This window comes from Sinocyclocheilus rhinocerous, unplaced genomic scaffold, assembly GCF_001515625.1.
Source record: "Sinocyclocheilus rhinocerous isolate Xijiao unplaced genomic scaffold, SAMN03320098_v1.1 scaffold1384, whole genome shotgun sequence".
NCBI classification, from domain to species: Eukaryota; Metazoa; Chordata; class Actinopteri; order Cypriniformes; family Cyprinidae; genus Sinocyclocheilus; species Sinocyclocheilus rhinocerous.
This window is the reverse complement of record NW_015654942.1, coordinates 57,345-79,054: the sequence shown is the minus strand read 5'-3', so window position 1 is coordinate 79,054 and position 21,710 is coordinate 57,345. Positions and strand designations below refer to the sequence as shown.

The 21,710-nt window shown below is 37.8% G+C and overlaps 1 protein-coding gene across 1 annotated transcript; it reads right to left on the bottom strand.

The window, feature by feature from the left end:
• Positions 1-3,391: 3,391 nt before the first annotated feature.
• LOC107717868 (A disintegrin and metalloproteinase with thrombospondin motifs 15-like) lies at positions 3,392-20,419 on the bottom strand. The gene is made up of 8 exons (XM_016524747.1): positions 19,240-20,419; positions 11,649-11,781; positions 9,614-9,781; positions 8,287-8,573; positions 7,679-7,856; positions 7,333-7,508; positions 5,158-5,333; positions 3,392-4,668 (listed from the first exon to the last, which is right to left on the bottom strand). Exons 1-8 carry the CDS (start codon positions 20,170-20,172, stop codon positions 3,849-3,851), a joined length of 2,871 nt encoding a protein of 956 aa, XP_016380233.1. The 5' UTR covers positions 20,173-20,419; the 3' UTR covers positions 3,392-3,848.
• Positions 20,420-21,710: the final 1,291 nt, after the last annotated feature.

The window sequence follows — 21,710 nt, the reverse complement described above, 5'->3', positions numbered from 1 at the left end:
AGCTGGGCCAGTGTGTGTTGTGATTGGCAGCACTCGGTGCCTGGTCGGGAAATGTCATGACCCTTACCATAGCCGCCTGTGAGCTTCAGTGTAAGTATTGCGTCAAAATCAAATCAATATCAGCGCGGTTTAAACCCATTATGCTCAAACAGCAACATTACAGACTAACTAAAGTTGAGAAAGTGAAAAAGCATAATAGGACCCCTTTAAGACAGTGTTGTACTATGAAGCCTATATTTCCTTTTCTTGTCTGTTAATGATACGTAACATCAGGGAGCAAAAGAGGGTGGTTATGGTGGAATATTGACAAACAGTGAAAAACTACACCCTTCCCCACAAGTTGTAAAAAACAAAAACTGGTGTTAAAAGATGAGCAGAGCATTCAAAGAGATACCAGCATATTTCAAGAGAGGACTTCAAACAGTGTTTCATATCAGGATTCAACAAAGGTAAAAGAAGGTAAAACTTAGAGCAAGGAAGAAACAGGCTAAAAACTCTTTCATTGTTGTTTAGTCTTGTTTTGTAGTCCATGCTGGTCCTTATGTAGGTCAGTTGAAATCAGACTGTTTTGGCCCCTGACAGAACAATGCTTTCTGCTTGATGTAATAGCACTAGTCTGTCTCACTACCCACAATGCACAGCCATGATATCACTCTCCAAGTTATATACTCATCCGATCGAGGTCAGACTGCCTTAAATGGCCCTAGATGGCAAGTGTGCAGCTGTTACATTCAACAGCTTGAAATATTACCTCTTTTTTCCATCTTTCTCTCCTTTCATTGTCTCAGGAGTTTGAAAATATTCCTTTTTTTTTCCTGCATGCAGACATCCTTATTGTCAAGCTAAGTTAGCAATTGAGTCAAACGAGACTTTTGAGACAATTATTAATACAAAAAACAACAGCAAAAATAACAAGGGCTACAAAATATTTCTACATGTTTTATTTGGAATAAATACCTTGAAGCATGACAAGAAAAAATATTAATGTATAACAAGACATAATAGGTATTTACATGACTTGTTTGTGCACAGCCAGATGGATGTATACATGGTATACAAGCATTGTTGTTTAGTCTTGTTTTGTAGTCCATGCTGGTCCTTATGTAGGTCAGTTGAAATCAGACTGTTTTGGCCCCTGACAGAACAATGCTTTCTGCTTGATGTAATAGCACTAGTCTGTCTCACTACCCACAATGCACAGCCATGATATCACTCTCCAAGTTATATACTCATCCGATCGAGGTCAGACTGCCTTAAATGGCCCTAGATGGCAAGTGTGCAGCTGTTACATTCAACAGCTTGAAATATTACCTCTTTTTTCCATCTTTCTCTCCTTTCATTGTCTCAGGAGTTTGAAAATATTCCTTTTTTTTTCCTGCATGCAGACATCCTTATTGTCAAGCTAAGTTAGCAATTGAGTCAAACGAGACTTTTGAGACAATTATTAATACAAAAAACAACAGCAAAAATAACAAGGGCTACAAAATATTTCTACATGTTTTATTTGGAATAAATACCTTGAAGCATGACAAGAAAAAATATTAATGTATAACAAGACATAATAGGTATTTACATGACTTGTTTGTGCACAGCCAGATGGATGTATACATGGTATACAAGCCCATGCAGGACATTGAAATCTTTTGCTGTACAAAAGCGCAAAAGTAAAATATGCATTAAAGTAATACAGAAACCATCTTTTAGATGGACGATACGGTCACTCTGAAGAACCTTGATCATCAACGTAACATGTTTAGCGTATTACAGGGATTTTCACTTACTGTGTACAAAGAACGACTTGCCACTAAAGCACAGGGCACGACACTGTACAACCTTGTGCCACCAGCCACCAGTTCTTAAAATTCATTGTAATAGTAATAACTTAGTTAAAATGGCAACTGTACCAGACAGGGTATGATTATAGCAGCTGCACCTCTGGCTCAGTGGTAGGTAGAGGAGAGGAGATAAACAGCATTACAACAAATAAAAAAAGGGTTCTGGTTGAAAGCTGGATGAGGAGGGAATGTGTTTGGCAGTACAGAACATGGCTGAAAGCAGGAAATATGCTGGCCAGAAAAGAAAAAAAGTTAGGTCTGCTAAGCTAAATAACAGTGACTTTAAGGAGATGAATGGACATGCAAAAAGAGTTTAGGGACAGATGGCTAACATGCTAACACACACGTACTGATAATACACAGGCCTTGTGTACATAAGGCTTTCTCCTTGCTGTTTTTGTTTTAGGGGGCTAATACATCGGCAAAGACTTAAACATTTCCATGATCTGTACTTTGTCAAAATGGCCCCTCTGAGTTACTGCATGTCATATTGCAGTGGTAAAGGTGGATCGCTGCATTGCACGAAAGGCCATGTGGTAAGTAGTTAGAAGACTTCCAGTTACATTTCTACACAGATGACTTCATTTATTTGCATGACGTAAAGCTTTGGGAACCGGCTTCCTCGCTCTATTTGTGAAAAAATGCTAATATTTAGGCCTGTTTGTTGACACAGAAAATGTGCTGATAGAAATGTAGCCTGTGCTTCCGCTCAGTCCTTAAGCAATGTGAAGAAAATGTAAAAACTAGTAAACCAGTAAACCAAATTTTTTAACCTCTATTACAAATACTCCAGTCTCATTCTTGGATCTTAAGTTTTGGTTAATAATGAATCACTTCCAAGTTAATTTTCTCCACAGCTCTGAGTTTTGAAGAAAAGAGGGTATCAAAGGGTAGATTGCAGCCAGTACAAGGGCATTTGTGAGCTAGTTTATTATATACCCTGTGGAATGTTTCTGTTAACCCAGATGGACTATATCAGTATTTAGTTTGGCCTCCACCGCACACATTCATTAATGGCCATTTCAAACATCAATTGCTCACACAGATGTTTACACTGATGTCTGCAGGAAAAAATAAAAGATCATCCATTCAGTTAAAAGCAATGGATTTGTGCAGTTTAGGCTTAATAATTACACTGTTGTTTTGGACTTGGATAGCAATGTTCAGAGTGTTCTCATTAGTAATCACAGGTATTCGTAGAGTGTGGTTCTATCATATACATTTTCATATGCTTGCATAGACGTACATTATTGACATATTAACAGCATCTAAAATGGAAACATTTTACATATAAATGATTTATAGGCATACAAATGTTTAAAAATCCTTTTTGATTTATAGAATATTGAATACATTGATTTTACTGCATTTAATTAATTAAATTAATATGTTCTTTGTCATGCTTTTTCACTTAATTTAACATTACAGTAAAATTAACGACAAAAAGTCTATAAAATGGTATAATGTGGTAAAAATTGCCTGTTATATTTTGCATTGATGAGAAGTGGTTAGCTTTAGAGTAGAGGTGGGATTAGATTATAATAACTATACAAATATATTTCTAATATATAAAAAATTATATAAAGAATTAAAGAACATTTTTGTTTTAAATGCAGAACATACTTCAATACTTTTATGTTTTAGGTGCTGTCAATACATCTATATCGTATATATTCAAACATACAAAAAATGTACATATTAATACCAACAAATTTTAATGACATCAGGCATGATTTTGAATTTGGTCTCATCTGGATGATTTACAGGTGATGGATTTGGTTAGAATTAGAGGTAGAGTATTATTTGCATTTGTGTTCAAGCCTGTTTATCTCACAACCTCAATTGTCTGTCTTTTATCAGTCATTTTTTTCCACAGCTGTCCATTTTTCCCCATTGTCAAACAGATGAAAAAATATATACTTATAGTCTTTTTTCTTTGTACTTTTCTCTGCTGAATATGCAATTTGACAAAATAGAAGGTCCATGTAGAGAAATATTAAATGGAGGGGTGGATTATTTACAAGGGGCTAATGAACAGAAGTCCAGTTCCTGTGGCTTCTTTTTCTCTGCACACTTCTCCCTGGGAAGCAGCTTTCCTACATTTGTAACGCAGCGAATCAGGCGCCGTTTGAAGCCCTTCCCACAGGTCTTGGAGCAGGGGGACCAGTCGCCCACCTCCCACATGGGGCAAGGGTCTCCACACGCCTGAATAGCACTGGGTTTTTGGGCAGGCTCACAGTCCATTCCAGGCCCACCATCTCCCCCGAGACACTGCACCATCCTCCTCTGGAGCCCATTACCGCAAGTAACCGAGCACACGTCCCACTCGGCTGCCACCCACTTTCCTGGTTTTGGTGGAATATCTTTGACATACGATGATGAGATTGTGTCCTTAAGATGATCTGCCTCTTTTCCACTTTTACTGATTCCGCCCTCTTCCCTAAGAACACTGTTTTCAGCACGTGCCTTTTCTTCTTTCTTTTGCACCTTGGCATCTTTGCTCACCCGTGGCAAGTAGAAAGAATAGCGTATACGTGGAGGTGTCATCTGGCCTACAGATAGCACTTCAATTACCAGGGCTTCTCCCAGAGGCTTCACAGCCTGAAGAGTTTCTGAGGAGCCAACTGTTCCACTGTAGCGGAGCAGACTTCCTTTCACAAGAATATCCTTCTCCATGGCTGAAACCACATAGTTTCCATTCAGCAGGTACTTGCCCTGGCTGTTCTTGACGGCAAGATAGTTGTCATCACTCACGATGCCCTTGTAGCCACGCTGCCTGATGTCGACATTAGAGGCTCCCACAGGGAGCATGACCACAAAATTGTAACCATGCCTGAGAAGAGAAAGGTCAGAAGAAGTATTAGAATGGTTTTGGGATATTCTTCTCTCTCTTAGTACGTCAGTTGACCAATCCAAAAAGAAATACTAAGAATGTGAGTTTGTGACGGCATATCCAAAAATAATGGCAAGAAATGTCTGATTCACAAAAAATGACTCTTATGAACCAGTTCTTTTTAGTGAAAGAAAAACATACAGAAAGGCAGTGTAGTACAACTGACAAACAATTCACACTTATGAACCAATTATTTAGTGAATCTAAACCATTCTCAAACACTTACCTGTATATTTTAGATATATAAGTATAAAGGACATCATAACCAAAAAATTAAATAAAAATAGCGTAGATAATCAAATCTAATCAAAATCAGAATCCAATCAAATCAGGAAATCTGTATTGATACCCAGGCTTACCAAAAAAATGCGATTAATAATCAGTGCATGAATTATTTTAAGATTATTTGTGTGACCCAACTTCACTCACATCGGCTTGGTGAAAAGGCCTGAGACCTTCTTGCAGTTCTTATTTTCTCCTCCACAGACTCCACACTTGTTAAACTTCTTGTTGGATCCCAGTTTTCCATCACAGCCTGCCTTGATGCATTTGCCTTGGACACAGACTGATGAGGAGTCAGGAGAACATGGTGTACCATCAACAACCTATAAAAAAGCAGAGAAAAATGATTTGCATGTCAATTATATTGTGGATAAGCATAATGGTGACAAAAAAAATATAGGGCAATTCTTGTACAACCATTTCTTTTCTTTGCAAAACAATGTTTCATGTACTGATGATTTAAATACATAAATTACATTTCTTTTTTATTTGTAATTGAAAATGTACATTATAGATAAATCCCTTTAATGGTTCCCATTGCTCAGTTTTAGAGCAGCTTTGCACAACAGGCTGATTTCTAGCTATGACAATACGTGTGGGGGTGCATTGAAACAAATGAGTCTAGCATGTCTACTATTAAGCTATTTCTGTCACGATTCTGTTGCTCATTTGTTTTGGATGAGCTATACCTTCAAATTAGTAATGGGGCTTACTCAATTAATGTACAGTCTAGTCTTTGGTATTGTTTAATTATTCCTTTATTTTTTGCCTTTGGCAAAACATGTCTTTAGCAGATGAGAGTTCATTCTGTCTCTTTAAGAGTTCAAGCGCTGAATAGTTTCTTCAGTGTCAAATCCCGGTCTCATAAACATACCTCTAGCCTTGACGTAACTGTTGCGTCTGTACAGTTTCACTCTGCACAACAGTATCTCACAAAGTTAGGCCCTTTCACCTTCCTTATCTTCTCTCTCACTTTCATCTGTTCTTCCTGACCACTCAACTCTGCCTGTAGTGAAATCTGTCGTAAGTGTAAAGCAGCCACCAAACAGCAGGTATGCTCACCAGGCCTTTCTCCTCTTACATGCCTATAGTAATATATGGTTTTAATTTAATGATACTTTTCCTTTCAATAAATTCTTAGATGAAGGTTTAATAACTCATAACTGTTCTGATATTGCATGCAGTCTTTCATGTACCAAATTATTGCAAATGTATTTTATGGTGTTAAGGTGTGTTCAGTTCACTTTATGTTTAGTGAGACTCCCAGACTCACTGACAGGTTATATTCCCCGCATCCCCCATAAAGTCCTCAAGCTTCATAATTTCCAGTAAAAGAATTCATGTGAACCTTAGTTTATATATGTATTATTAACTAATATAGTAAACTATAACCGACACGTTTAACCGGTAGAAATTTGACGTTGCTATGATACATGGTCACTTATTGTTTGCCCGCGCTTTTAAGCATTGTGGTTTAAAAACAAGTGATTTTAAGCCAGTAAAATGCAATCAGCAGCAAAAGAGAATTCATTTCACTATATGCACACTAAGAGACTGTTTCTGAGCACTGTCAGAGAGGCACGCACTTAGAGTTATTTTTGCCGCTCTATAGGCCTTGAAAGGTTAAATACACACACATTTGTACGTGTCAAAATGCCCGTCTTTGCAATTATCCTTGTAAACACAGTAATTTAGGTCTTAAGTAAAAGCAAACAGCTGAGAAAGAAAACACATGTGTAACAGTATATTGGATCCGGGCAGCTCTTAAAGTGACAGAAGTCTAATATTCCTGCTGTCTGTCACTCATGGTAATCAAACAACAAAAGAGAGAAAATCTCTCACTGCTCTTGCTAAATCACTTTAATACGCTAAATAACTTTAATAATAAGAAATATATATTTAATTTACACAGTGAAGAATATGCAGTGTTTAAACATTTGATTACTTTATACAATGTATGTAGCATTTCTTATTTATTTATTTGCTAGTTTTTTGTGACAAGAATGATAACATTTTGATATCATAAAGACCTTATTTTAAGCAAAAATAACTATATTGTGATATATACCGTTACCATGAAATAAAATTACTCATATCGTGATATAAGATTTTGGTCATATTGCCCACCCCTACTAGGTATAATAAATAGGCCCTATTATTTTATTACTCATATTTTCCACTGCATGAACTGATGAAATTGATATTAAAATCATATATATATTATATATATAATTATATATATTTTTGATGCCTTAAATCCACATTTAGTTTTTTTGTTTTTTATTTCTAATTGAGATGGTTTTAAACATGTTAATTGCTCACCTTAGGTGCAAGAACGTGGAAGTAGCCTGTTCCATTTGCCCTGCAGATCAACTTGCATGTATCTTTAGCCGAAACACCAGAATATTTGGGCACCCACACCACAGAGGGGGTGAGCCGGTTAGTGTTCAGGCTAAACCCATTGTAAGCTTCACACTGCTCCTCACGGTAGCTCTTGCCTAAAGTGACAATGAGGCAGATGTAAGTGGCGCACATTCTTGAAATTCTTATTTTATTCCATATGCAATGCAGAAAAGCATAAATTAAATCCAAATAATAAAATTATCCTTGTTTACTTGACTTTTTTTTACACTGATGCTGATTATGTGTAGACAGAAAACATTTAAACCTGTTTCAGGGCATGGGGAGAGGTTGCAGGACCGGTATTTGACCCTCACTCCCTGGCAGTATTTGCCGCCATTGACTGGCACAGGGTTGTCACACTCTCTCTTTGAAAGCTGCACTCCACCTCCACAAGTTCTGGAGCAGGTACCAAACGGTCCCCATTTACCCCATCTGCCATCCACCTAATACAGAAGAAACAGGGAGAGGGGGTTGTCACAACTCACTTGACCTTTGAACATTGAACATCCTTTTACAAGCTCTATTTTACTTCTAAATCCCAAATGACTTGGCCACCAAGAACACGTTCACAGGTCATGTGCAAGATCGCTAAGCAACAGGGCAAATAAACCAAGTAACAGGTCAAGTGCAGTACGTTTAATAGGCTGACATCGGTATGTCAAATCTCTGTTGTGGTCACATGATATCTTTCACACTACAGTGAGAGTTATTTCAAAATGTGTTCAATGTGTTCATTCAACAAAAGTTTAAATCCTCTTTTCTAAAATTCTAAATTCTGCAAGTGAGCATGATCAAAACAGCAGTGAAAGTTTGTATATTTAGTGTCCATCCATCCATCCAAGTATTTGGAATACTGTAGATGTATGAAGGTACCTTAGTTTTGGTGATCTCCTGTTTGTCCATGCATGTGCCTCTCATGCAGAGCTGACCGTTCCCGCAGCTGGTTCCGTCTGCCCATGGAAAGTGTCTTGTCTGGCACACCAGTTGCCCGCGGGTCTTTCCTGTGCACCACAAGCGCTGACATGGTGCCTGCATGAACGGGCACGGCTTTGAGCCGGCACCGAAGGCAAGCTCACACTGCCGCTCTAAACCATACGATGCACCTGGGAGCACCTCTGGAAGAGCTAACGGTTTCTGAGGTTGATCCAGCAGACAATCGCCTGCAAAGATGTCAAATAATAAGAGAATGTTACACACAGTTTTATGAAATTGTATTTACAGCACTTTAGAGACTTTTGTTTACACTCAATTTACCTGTAATTCTTTATTAAAATATACAGTAAGTATGGTTTTATGCAGTAAAAAAATTAAGTTTGACTGGAGTGTGTGCATGATATATTTGCTTTAGATATTTGTCTATCAGAAATGTAAGTGTATATATATACATATGTCTTCATCTACAGAGGGCAAATATCAGCCCTGAGAGGGGTTCTGATTCCTCCAGTGACCCCACTGTAAACCTTCACAGAAACACTCCAGTCAAACAGTTACGTCAGTCGCCACACTGTTTCAACAAAAATTTAGATCTGCAAGCTGTAACGTAGGCTGACCTTGGGATGTCTATTTCTTTGAAGACAGCTTTTCAGAAAGCACCAACACTGAGATGTTAAACCCAGGCTCACCCATCGCTCTATTAGCCCTGAGCACGCTCATATACACTACGATTCAAAAGGGACCAGTTTTGTTTGTTTTTGAAAGAAGTCTCTTATGCCCTACAATATTTGTTTATTAAGATACAGTAAATTCAGTGAAATAGTATTACAACTTAAAATAACTGTTTTCTATTTTCATATATTTTAAAAAGTAATTTATTGCTGTGATCAAAGCTTAATTTTAACCAGAAGTTACTTCAGTCTTCAGTGTCACATGATCCTTCAGAAATCATTTTGATATGCTGATTTGGCACTCAAGAAACACTCAAGAAACAGCTGTGCTGTGTAATATTTTTGCTGAAACTGTGATCCATTTTTTTCAGAATTCTTTGATTAATAGACATTTCTAAAGAACAGCATTTATTTGAATTTTATTAATGTATGTAAAACATTATAAATGTATCATTCATTTAAATGTTTCACTTTAAAGTTAATTTGGAGCTTTCACATATTGTCAAAATTCATGCAAACCACTCTCAGACCCCTGAAACGTAACATATTAAGTGCAGGTCTATAGGAAATGCACAGTATCACTTTCTTTTACTTACCGTGTCCACTGTCCAGGTAGTCAGTGATAATGGCAGCACTGCATGGTGACCAGGGACTGGTGCGGTTGATCCGGATCAGAGTGGGAGACATCATGTGATTGTCCTGCAGCTTGCCAAACACTTCCTCACATGCCTTAACATTATCGTGTGGCATATTGAAGACATGTCCTGTAGCGGTGAAGGAGAGGAGAAAGGAGTGAGAACACAAGAGGGGAAAAAAATACAAAAAATAAAATGCAATGTGTGTCAGCACTTTACACTGATGTAAATGAACCATCTCTAGAAATTATCCAAATGTAAATTTAGATTTTTGCCTTTTAAAACACCAATCATTACAATACAATTTTCCTGTCAGCAGTTGGACCACAGCTATGCTGAGTCACTTCTACAATACCTCCAACATCTCCCCACATTTCCTCCCTGGCCTTGAGAGGAAACCTTTGCAAATCCGCCTGAGGTTTCCTACAGGGAAACAAGCCACTTCAATAGAGCTTATCTTTCCTCAGCTGCTCCACTGAGCTAATCTGAACTCAATGAACATTATCTCTGGGACAATGTTGTGGAGATCCTCCAAAAGGTTTTGGATGCTGCAATTACTGGTTCTAGACCCACATATTGAGTAGGGTTGGCAAGCATTCAGTTAGGAGAGTTCAGCACCACCAAATATAATAAAGGACGATGCAATAGGCTTGTTATTGGAGCATCATGGTTGTACTGAGATTGATAATATGAATGCAAGTTTAGGAGAAACTGTGGTTAGTGTTAGTCAGTGATATTCAATGTGCAATGTACTAAATCAGTATTTTAAAGAGGTCATGAACTGAGAAACCAAAATTCCCTTGATCTTTTGACATATAAGAGGTCATTGCACTATGAAAACATCCTGTAGGTTTCAGAACTCAAAACTTTCTCGTTAGTCTAAAAACAGTTTATATTGAAACCAGTCTGTCAAAATCACAAGTTGAGGAATGTGCCACTCTATGATGTAATAGTGTGGATAAGCACCGCCTCCGCAGAAGAAGATCAACGCCTGCTTCTACATAACTGCCTGTATAGTCCCGCCCAGCGATTCGCACATGTAGTGTAAATAATGAGAGAGGCAAACGCGGGTCTATGCAGAAATCAAACGCTAATGATTGCTCCGAAGACAAGCTGTGCAGTGCCAAGTTGTGGAAACAGTTTTTGCTTTGCCCTCCTTCTGATACCAACATTAGGAAAGAGTAGATGAACTTTATTGTTAATGAAGTTCCAGACCACATCATTAAGAACTTGTTGATCCTTTGTTCACTTCATTTTACTTTGTTGCCGTACCATGGGTGCAGCAGGCGCAATGATATTACGCAGCGCCTGAAAATAGGCTAACTTCCGTCAACATAACCAACGTGACCACCTGCTTGCACAAGGAGCGTGCTGGGGACTATTTTCAGGCGCTGCGTAATATCATTGCGCCTGCTGCACCCATTGTTCGACAGCAAAGTTCCTTGATTATTACGCCAGAATGAGAGTATAGTTCCTAGCCATATCGGCCTAGAAAATCGCAACTTTTCATTTTCCGTCAGTCTTGGTACACGATGTAACTACAGAAGAGTCAAGTTTTAAATAGGAAAAATATCGAAACTCTTTGGTCATTTTTGAGTGAGATGCTAACGGTCTAATCAGATTCAATGATCTATGCTAAGCTGCAGCTAAAAGTGCTACCGCCAGACCCGGAGATCGGCTGAATGGATTTGAAAACGGTAAAACTCAACTGTTTAACTCTAGGGGAGTTGGAAAATGAGCCTATTTTCAAAAATAGTGGAGTGTTCCTTGAACTATATATTTTTTTTTTTAATTGAAGTCAGTCATGCTGACTTGTGGCTTCTACAGAAGCATACATCATTGTTTAACAATCTTGTAGCTCATGGTACTGTACAGTAGGTCTCTCTTGAAAGGTTTACATTTTGTCGTTAAAAATCAATTTCTCAATGGAGAAAATGAATAGGATTTTAACTGCCAGAACCCTACAGTTGTGCTTTATACATCTGTTTACACTTACCAAGCTCATGGGCAGTAGTGAAGGCAGATGGCAACCCATCATCTTCAATCACAGAACAACTTCTCTTGGGATCACACATGGTGCCAACATCTGCCATACCCAGTGTGTCACATGTTGAGGCTCCACACAGATCCTAGATCCGTAGAACATAAACAAATTGTGGTCATCAATCTTATCTAAATTTTTTAACATTTTAGATGAAGATTTGGGTAACACCTTATTTTAAGGACCAATTCTCACTATTAACTAGTAGCTTATTAGCATACATATTACTAGCATATTGGCTGTTTATTAGAACTTATAAAGCACATATTCTGCATTTGTGAAAATGTGTTCCTTAATCTAAAGTGTTACCAGGATTGGTTTTGTAATTACAAGTCAATGTTAGTACAAATGACATTTTATCATATTTAACCCATAAAAAGGTAAGTGTAATTTAAATTTTTCTGAAACAAAATTATTTAGATGAAATTTACAGTTGAATATTTAGCTAATATTTAAATTGGTGATTAAAACCAAACAATGGTGTTTGGTTTTAATCACTGGCACATTAATCCTGGTGTAAAGTTATATATTATTAATGATAATAATAATAATAATTAAAAGGGCATCACAGATATGCCAGTAAAATTAACTGAAGAATCATACTAGCATTGAGTGAGAAACAGTGAGTGAAAAATAGGAAATAGGTAGCTAGAAGAATGTGCTTTTAATTGACATGGAAATATTTCACATGCCCAAAATAGCTCTAATTTCTATTGGTATAAAATGCAGTATCTCAGTCCAAAAGAATTTCCGACTGACCTATATTGTGTTACCACAGTTTAAAATGGATTGGCTCAAAATATCTGTTGAGCCTTAGTGAATCAACATCATAATAGCAGGTTTGCTGGTTAGCCTTATCCCATGGTGCAACACCCTATACCAATTCCAAAAACAGGACTAACATTGACTGTGCTCGTAACCTTAGCATTAAAAGTAGAGTTTCTCTCTGGCCACAACACACTTAAAGGGAACAGAAGCTTCACCACATTTAGGAGAGACAGTTCAACTCCTGTTATTTAAAAGTAAAACTCATTTAACACTCAAAAACACATTTTGCTCTCAGAAGCCCAAAGGCTCTGACATCTTTGAACGCATAAATCATGATGTCTAGGATGAAGCTCCAAGTCAGTGTGACATGTTACTCATACATATCCATCAAAAAGATGTTTTAGTAAACGTCCATGCCTACAAGGACACAGTGTTTCTTATATTTTACATCTCTCTCTCTCTTTTTAATTTGACCTAGTTCTCACATTCTCTCTGCATTTCTTGATGTATGTGAATCCAGCTGCTAACTCCCAAGAATCATCATGGGGCTAATCATAAAGCCTCCCTAGTCTTTTAGACCTTCTGATGATGGATGCCTTGACATTCACTTTCCAGTAGTCAGGCATCTGCCATAAACATATTAGTTGGGAGTGTATTCTTAAGACATCATTTTGTGCGTATAACAATTGCAATAATATTTTTTGCCAAGACAAAATAAATAGTTAATGAAACAACGAAACAAAGTCTGTAAAAAAGTCATCCACCAGTAAATTCAGTTTAGTTTCGTTAGACAAAATGTGACTCACTCTGAGACTTGACTCTACACTCGCAGGATGAAAATACAGCAATGTTGCCAAATTTTCCAAATGTAGGCTTTTATTAAATGAAGGCAACATGATCTCTTGCCACAAATGCATGCAACAGGAAAGGTGTGAGCTCTCTTTCTAAATAACTCTAGTCACCACTGCCTTAACACCAGCTGCTTAATGCACAACGGTTTTTAACTTTACATTAGTGCTCATTACAAACATACACAAACAAATCTGAAAGCAGATGGTTTGCTGATTGGATTACTAAAGAACATGAACAATTGTGGTTGTTCACAGCTATGGTGTTTAGGTTGTTACATTGGTCATACGTAGTCCAGAAATTTCTAGACTACTATACAGAAACTATTACAAACATTCATGGACAATTTCATGAAAAGTTCCTTTTTGGCCCAAACTCAGCGTCTTATTCATATATCACCATCAGTTCAGCTGTGAGAATAATAGTTTAATTTATTATTAGAATTTGGAGGTTTTCTAAACTTGAATGAAAAGGACAATGAAACAGCATGATTTTGTTCACAAGTTTTGTTTAGTGGGATCATATAAAACATTTGATTAGATAAGAAACACTGTAGACCCGGACCCTGTCCTGACAAACGTTTACTTGTGTGACCAGGATTTGAAATGTGATACATTGTTGGATGGAATATGAAGAAAAAATTTGCGATGCGATTGATGTTTTTTTTCTTCTATGTAATATTTATCAGCACCTATTTATGTTATCTGATCAATTTATTACTCCATTTGTACCCAGTGAATTAATTTTACAATTTTCCCCACTTATTCACCCCCCTCCCCCAGAGTTCAGACTCCAAGTGCCTGATGACATGCTTGGGTAATAAAATATGGTATGGGTCTTTTGGATTCTAGCCATCTGCCTGTGCCAGGTGGAGGAAACAGAATCAGACCATTGCAGGTTCTGGTTTAGCTAATGGTCCTGTGCACTGATAATGTTAGATAAGCAATGAGAGCAGACTTCCAAGTAATTTCAGTTAACTTATCTATCCATTGTTTTTTATCCAATCTCCATGTTTGGCAAGACATCTCTTTATCCTCTGCAAAACAGGGGGGGAAACTTGCCCATACTCTCCACAAGCAGCACTGACCCAATTGGCATCCAGCATTGCAAACATACGACATTCATTATGCCTTTATAAAATCCAAACTGTTCCATATGTGCATTTCTCTCTTTTTCCCTCTCTCACTAACTCTTGCCTTCCTTCGCACTTTCTATCTATATCGTTGTTGTACTTTCTCTGATAAACTATCTAACACTACCCCTGTGGGGCGGTAGTGGTTATATGGTTAGCCACCCGGGTAGATGTACACTTCCAGCAGAGTGTCTGTGCAAACAAGCACATAATTAAATACAGGCCGCATAGCAATTTACATTGTAGTTCTTCAGTATTAAAAAAATTAGATGTTTCTTCTAATGATTGCGACAATATTTGAGGCATTACGTTTTTGCAATCTTGTTATTTTATGCTGTTCCAACAAGCGCAATGAAAACGTTTATTTCGAATCGTACCATGTGACAAACTTCAGAACCACATGAACTGCAAAAAACAAGCTCACTTGGCAGTCAACAAGCCCCAAGCTAGTGATCATTTTCAAACCAAATATGTTGTTATATAAAAATAGGAGATGGGCCTACAGTATGTAGCCCAAGGCTGTTGGTTACTTAGTTTGCCAGCCAAGGAAAATATTCAGAAGGCAAATTGTGCAAATGTGATTTGATGCAGGGAACTTTTGTTGGAACTAGCAGTGATATATAGTATTTTGCAAATAAATGCTATAGACTCGTTGTTGTGTCTGAGATAGGTAGATGTGGTTGGGGGTCCTATATTTTTATTTAAAAAAAGTGAAGTGCCGTAAATGCTTGACTCTTAAAGGATAACTCTTAAAAGCTTTCAACTCAAATCCTTCATTATTTATTAGTGCCTGAGATAGAGAACAAATGCCTTTGATAATGGCTGTATTTAGAAAATGCAAATAAACTGCAGATGCGCCTTTCTGTCTCTGTGATGAACAGCTGAGTCAAACTTTTCAACTGGCTTGCTGTTCCCAATTACCTAAATTACATAACACAAGGATCCATTATAAAATACCAGTAATGCTCTACATGAAACGTCAAGTATATGAGTATACATATATTTACAACCAAACATAAGCCCTCAATAGAATGTGCAATTTGCATATCGAATGTACACAAATTTTATGATACAAAGTAGATGAAATTACATCAGCTTGTTCAACGCCAAAGGAAGCAATATTTTCTGGGCGGCTAACAACAGTAGTTCATTTGATTCTTTGAAGCAGGTTCATGAATTTTTGATACTATGAACTTAATGCTATACACACGTATGCTGTGAACTGTAGTTCTTGTGCTGCAGTTGCATGTAGAGCTTTGTAAATTTATCTTGTGTCACTGTTGTAATGGTTACTTTTCATGTTGCCATAGCATGACTCTTGGCCTCTCTCTTGCAACAGTGGCCTAGTTACAATTCTTGCTCTGGTTTTTATTAAAAATGAACTGTTGCATTTTTGCATGATTGGCCAGCAGTGACTCATTTTGGGACTTTTCTTGTTTCTTGCAACAAATGTACTTATTAAAAAACATGTTTGCTGCCATAATATTTAATTGGTGATTAAAAATATCCACAATAATCCACTGCTGGTTTTGATGCCACTACATCATTTGACAGAAAATGAGGTCATTACTGAACAACCTGAATGGAAAGATATGCTGTTTTACTCTCAGGCTGCAGCTGGGATTGGAGCTCTGCAGCAGGTGGGCCTGGACACTGCGGGCACATAGGTTTTCTCTCTCTATCTTTCTAGCTTTTCTTTCTCTTCACCACCCTCAGCCCCTCCCTCATTAAATACTAGCAATGGGAAACAGACTGAAAGGGGGTAGGAGGAGAAAGAGGGGTAAAGAGTCAGATCGCTCGCAGCTGGGACTGTGGTTAGGGGAAGCTCCCCACGAAACTGGACACTTCCCATTAGTGTATCTCCCATAGTCCTGTATGAAACTCCCTTTACCTCTTTTGTATACATTGGCCTTGCTGACATAAACAGCTTAAAGAAATAGTTCTGTCATCATTTACTCACCCTCGTGCTCTTCCAAACCCATTTGACTTTTTTCTTCAGTTGAACACAAAAGAAGAAAAATCTAAAAATGTACTGGTAACACTTTTCCGTTAAAGTACAAGGCACTTTAAAACTTCAACAAGGATGCAAAAGAACCATAAAGTACAATTTATTTTAAGTCATTTGAGGTTATATAATAGTTTTATGAGAGGGCCCGTCCAAAATGCTAGTCCTCATGAAGTCAAGAACTGGATCAATCTGATTTGTGATCACATTATTAAAAACCTGCTTTGTGAACCTGATCAACCGATTTATTGATAAGATCTGACTCAAAAGAATGTTTCGTTCACAAATCAGTACTTCTCTCTCTCATGAAGTCTATCAGTGCAGAAGGTGAATAACAACTTTTCTTTTTCTTACACGAAGCTATCATGTCTTAAGAAGACTTGAAATGAAGTGCATGAGTCATAAGAGCTACTTTTCATGTCTTTTTAAGCTTTACTGCTCCCATCCCCATTCATTTTAACTGAATGGAAAACAGCAACTAGCGCATTAGAACGTGTCTGTGTTCGCTAATATTCCTATTTTTGCTATTTAATACGATAGGTTGCAGTGCATTAACTAAGTAAACAATGTGAATCTACATTTTTATATCTGCAATATATCTGTACATTCAATGTATATGTTCTATACAGTTTACTTATCTATCCATTAATTAATCTAACCAATCATCATCCATCCATCCATTCATTCATTTGTCCATCAATTTATATGTGTAATTTCATTCATTTTCTCACTGTATTATTTATGCAGACTTGCATAATCACACCATACTCAGGTTGGAAACTTTTCTTTTATATAAGTTAGCAGATGTACAAGTCTAGCCCCTCTCCAACTCATCTTGAGTCATCCAAGACCATGGAGAAACCCGACAATCTCTCTCTGTCCACAGGGAGTAATGAACATAATAAGTGGAAGAATGTAGGGAGTAACTGTGCTCTCTTGCTAAAATGCTTCATAAGTTCCCTTTGGAGAAGAAACAATAAAACATTTACTCTCCTCAGAATGATTCACTACAGCTGTCATCCAGACTAGGCAGACATGACTGGTCTGGATGTCCAGCTCAGGTCATGTGTAACTGCAGCAGATTACAAGAAGATACAATGGTTGCGCTCATCTGGCATTTTTGGAGCTGGAAAAGTTTTCACACATATGAGTGTTCCTAAAAAACAGCTGACAGCATAAAATGAGTTCATGGGTGAATCGGTCCAAAGCAGGGGTTTATGTGCGAGTAAATTCATAAACTGTGGACTGAATGCTAAGCTTTGTGCAGCCATTCCTTAATATTGCCCTGGTCAATATCACTGACAAACAGCTAATAACAGTACCAAAATGAATTGAAACAACGCTCCATTTATTCTGCGGTGAGGTTAAATAAGGACAGGTAGATGTCAAGTTGAAGGAAGTTGATGCTACCAAAATTAACAAACAGAATTTTATACAAATTTGCTAACCAGTAAAGCCAGTCAGTCATTTCAAAATATTGTATGGTTTAGTTTAATTTAAGACTATTCCAGGTTTACTGGAAAACTGTGCCAGTGATTTTTCTGCAAAATGATATTACATTGATTCTTGTATGTTTTGTAACACTTTCAAAGAGTTTCAAAGTCCGCTGAGTGCTACTAAAAGTGTATTCAGTTTTAATCTAAACAGATGAACATGAGTCTGGCTGTACCAGGTGGGTCACCTAGCAAGTTTACTACATCAGCAAAGTCATATGGAGCTGGTCTTGTGATGCAAATGTCAGGATGTTTTAGTTTACGAATCATGTGCTATGGTAAAAGTGTTTTGAGGTCACTCGTATTGTGAAAGGAACCGTGTGAAAATAAGTCTTTATTAATTCATAATTTGTCCCAATAATCATAATTTGTGTAAAAAGGAATAAAGGTTGTTTTTTCAATGAGCCTATTAAAAAAAAAAAGATTATTGAAGTGGTCCATATAACTAGTGCACTATATTCAAAACAAAATCAATCAATCAATCATATGGCTTCAGAACTATCCCTTTACCTCCAAATGATCACACTATTTGTTTACCACCAAAAGAATCTTCTCAAACCTGTCAAAACTTCATATTACTCTACATCTGATCTGATTGCACTGTTTAGCCTGTTTAGATGTTCTACATCCAATCTCAAAACTTTATAATGGCTAATACTACTTAAAACACTATCAATTAAAAATAACACTCCAAAAGTTCAATGAGATCAATAAGCAAATTATTTTAGCACTCTGCTAAGTATTCTGCATACGTGAGTTGTATCTTTGCTGATTCAGAGTACACATTCCTACTGGCAGTGCCGATACAGGGCAATAGCTCAAAGGCAGGCCTGACCCATGACCTTAACAACACTTATAAACATGATGGGAAGCCCGTGGCAACTGCAGGTTAACTGGAGAGGCCACTCTTGTTGCAGCCTGCCCATTACTCTGCGAGATACAAAACATATTTCAGAGTTTAACCACGCTTTATGTACCAGTGCCCAGATAAAAACTTTTAGGTTAGAGTAAAAGCATGTGCTTTTTTGTTTTATTTTGTTTTACAAACAACACAATCAAAACACCATATTTATGCATATGCAGTTCACCTTTGGACTTAAAAGCTGTGATTACAGTGTCATCATAAATCATGTCTAAATTGGTTTGATTATTGGGTACGTAAATTGCAACAGCCTGTGTGGTGTTCAGTTTTGTTTCAAGTCGCCTGCCATCTTGATATAATTACTACAAGATACATTAGCCGGATCATTCTAGGATTCGTTGATTCTCATACTGCCCCCTATTGACGAAACACATTACCTGTTTTGTGAATAGGATGGCCGTATCCCAATACTCCGCATGCTTGTCGCTGTTTTTGTTCAGCTTCTTCTGCCAGGTGCAGAAATTACGCAGGGTCATCGCCGCGTTCCCGGAAACCTTAGGTCCTTTCTCTTCCTCGTTAATCACCATAAACTTGACAACCACGATGCTGATAGAGTTAAGAATGGTGGGGTGTTTGTAAAGCTTAGCTGCCACTGACATTAAGGTCAGCACGTAATGCTTGAGGTCGTCACCGTGGAATTTGGCCATGGATTCATCGGCCACCACTAATGTCTCTACATAACGCGGAATGGAGACAAATCTCTTCGAGCGGTTTTTCAGAACTGACATAGTGACGTTAGTCTTGTGTTGTTCCTTTAGGTGCTTAAACTTCGCCAAAGACTGTGCAACGGTTTGGGTCACACCACTGTCCACGCCGCATCTTGACGTGGAGTTTCCACTCAGATTGGCGTTAGATCTGCGGCTGATGAGATGCGCATGCACACCGTTCCAGTCGGTGTCGTTCAAAGCCGGCTTGATGAAATATTCCCAGCCATCGTAACCGAATGCGCCCTGCAGCCCCTTGCACAAGCTGAGCGCTGCATAGGAATAGGGATCAGAATTCACCTCACCGGCGTAAAAACACCGGCTCAGATCTTCACTGTGCGCGGAATTTTGAGCAGTTGCGTCGGTGTGCGTCGAGAAAGCTGGAGCAATGAAGCTGGAGTCAGGCTGTAATTCGAGTACAAAATCTTGTTCAAATGCACTTATTTTGAATACAACTGGCAACGTGTTGTCTTCAGCACTGACTAAATTGTTCTTGACATGATCCAGTCTGACGGGCACGCACAACTGACTCTGCATTGAATTCACAATTTCCCATTGAGCATAGAACACGTTAACAAGAAGAACTGACCTTAGCAACAAAAACATGTTTGTGCGCGAGAAAACTGTTTGATTTATAAAGCGCAAAATAAGAAAGACAGCGAGATGTGAACGCAAGAATATTCCAGGATGTGGTTGCACTAAAATTTTGCCTTTGCGCGTCCACAAAGTGTGAAATCCGCCGGTCTGCCTTTCTCCATGCCTTTCTTGTACCGGTATACTGAAGCGGCTCTGCTCATCTGTCGCCTTTATGCGCGCGCGGCATTTGTAAACATCCAGCGCTTGTAATCAGAAGATTTTGGGGAGGTGCTCAAGTGCGCTCATTGGGTATGCCTTTTGTTTTAAGGTTAAACCATCAACTACTTGTGGCTCTGTGAGCTTTTGCATCATCAGCGCGCAGCGCCCCAAGAGCCGGGTTTCCCTCCCACTACATCTACAGCATCCAAACTGTGACTTAAGAGAGGGCAGCACATGAATTACATATGCATAGCCTATATATTACTGCGTATATACTGCAAAGTTATATTCTATTTAAGTGATCTTTATTTAATTGTTTATTTGGAGGCCTATGTATGATTTTATTTTCTTCTCTTTTCTGAAACCTGCATAAACTACATTCTTTACTATCAGTTGTTGTGGTAGGAAGTGAATGTGCAGTGATTTCTACGCCAATGAGTGACATAATCATCATTTAAGGGGAGGTTATATAATGGCACACCAAAAATGTATATTATTTTTTCCATAATTTCTTAAATGATTCCGTGAAGAGCATAAATGGTGCGTGGGCTTGACTTTTACCAAAAAAATTTTATTGATGCAGTCTATATTGTATAATGCGCTGTAGAAATAAAGGTGAGTTGAGTTGTCTTGATCTAAAAAAAAAAATTTTTAAAAAGGGATACAATTTGTCAGTGTGGCAATACCCAGTACCCTTAAAGGTTCACTTACCTAACACTAGGATTCTTGTAGTACATTACATCCACATTATACATTAAGGAAATAATATTCACCCTATAGTGCTATAGCTTAGGTACAAAGGTGATGTCGCCCTGCTGACAAGCAATTTCTTCATTGTGCTTCTGTAAGGACTTCCGAATGTAAAAAATGTCAATTGGATATCCTTGCTCCATTGACCCCATTCATGCACTGGTGTAAGAACGACATCTTGTGGTGAAAAATTCCAATACCGCTGAATATTAAACTACGACCAATAACAAAATAACCTCTTTCCATGCTATGTGCAAAAAGAAAAAAAAAAGAAAAAAAAAACATTAAAGTATTGGACAATGTGTTTTATACTGCAGAATCCCATTATGATCTCTCGTTAGATTGTTGTATTGGTAGAAAAATGTCTAGTTTTCAACTTGATACTGCAAATGATGCAATGCTGCCCCTCAGCGGTAGTTTTCAAATCAACCTGTTATCTCTGTACTGCACGCTGCGTTCCGCATGTACTGCGCTAAGATAATCAACACCACGCTGCAAATTTCTCACTGTGTATATTTCTCACTGTGTAAATAACCTATTATACGTTCCTCTATTCATTCCTAAATTTTGTGTATTTCTGTTCTTTTTGAGTTTAAAAC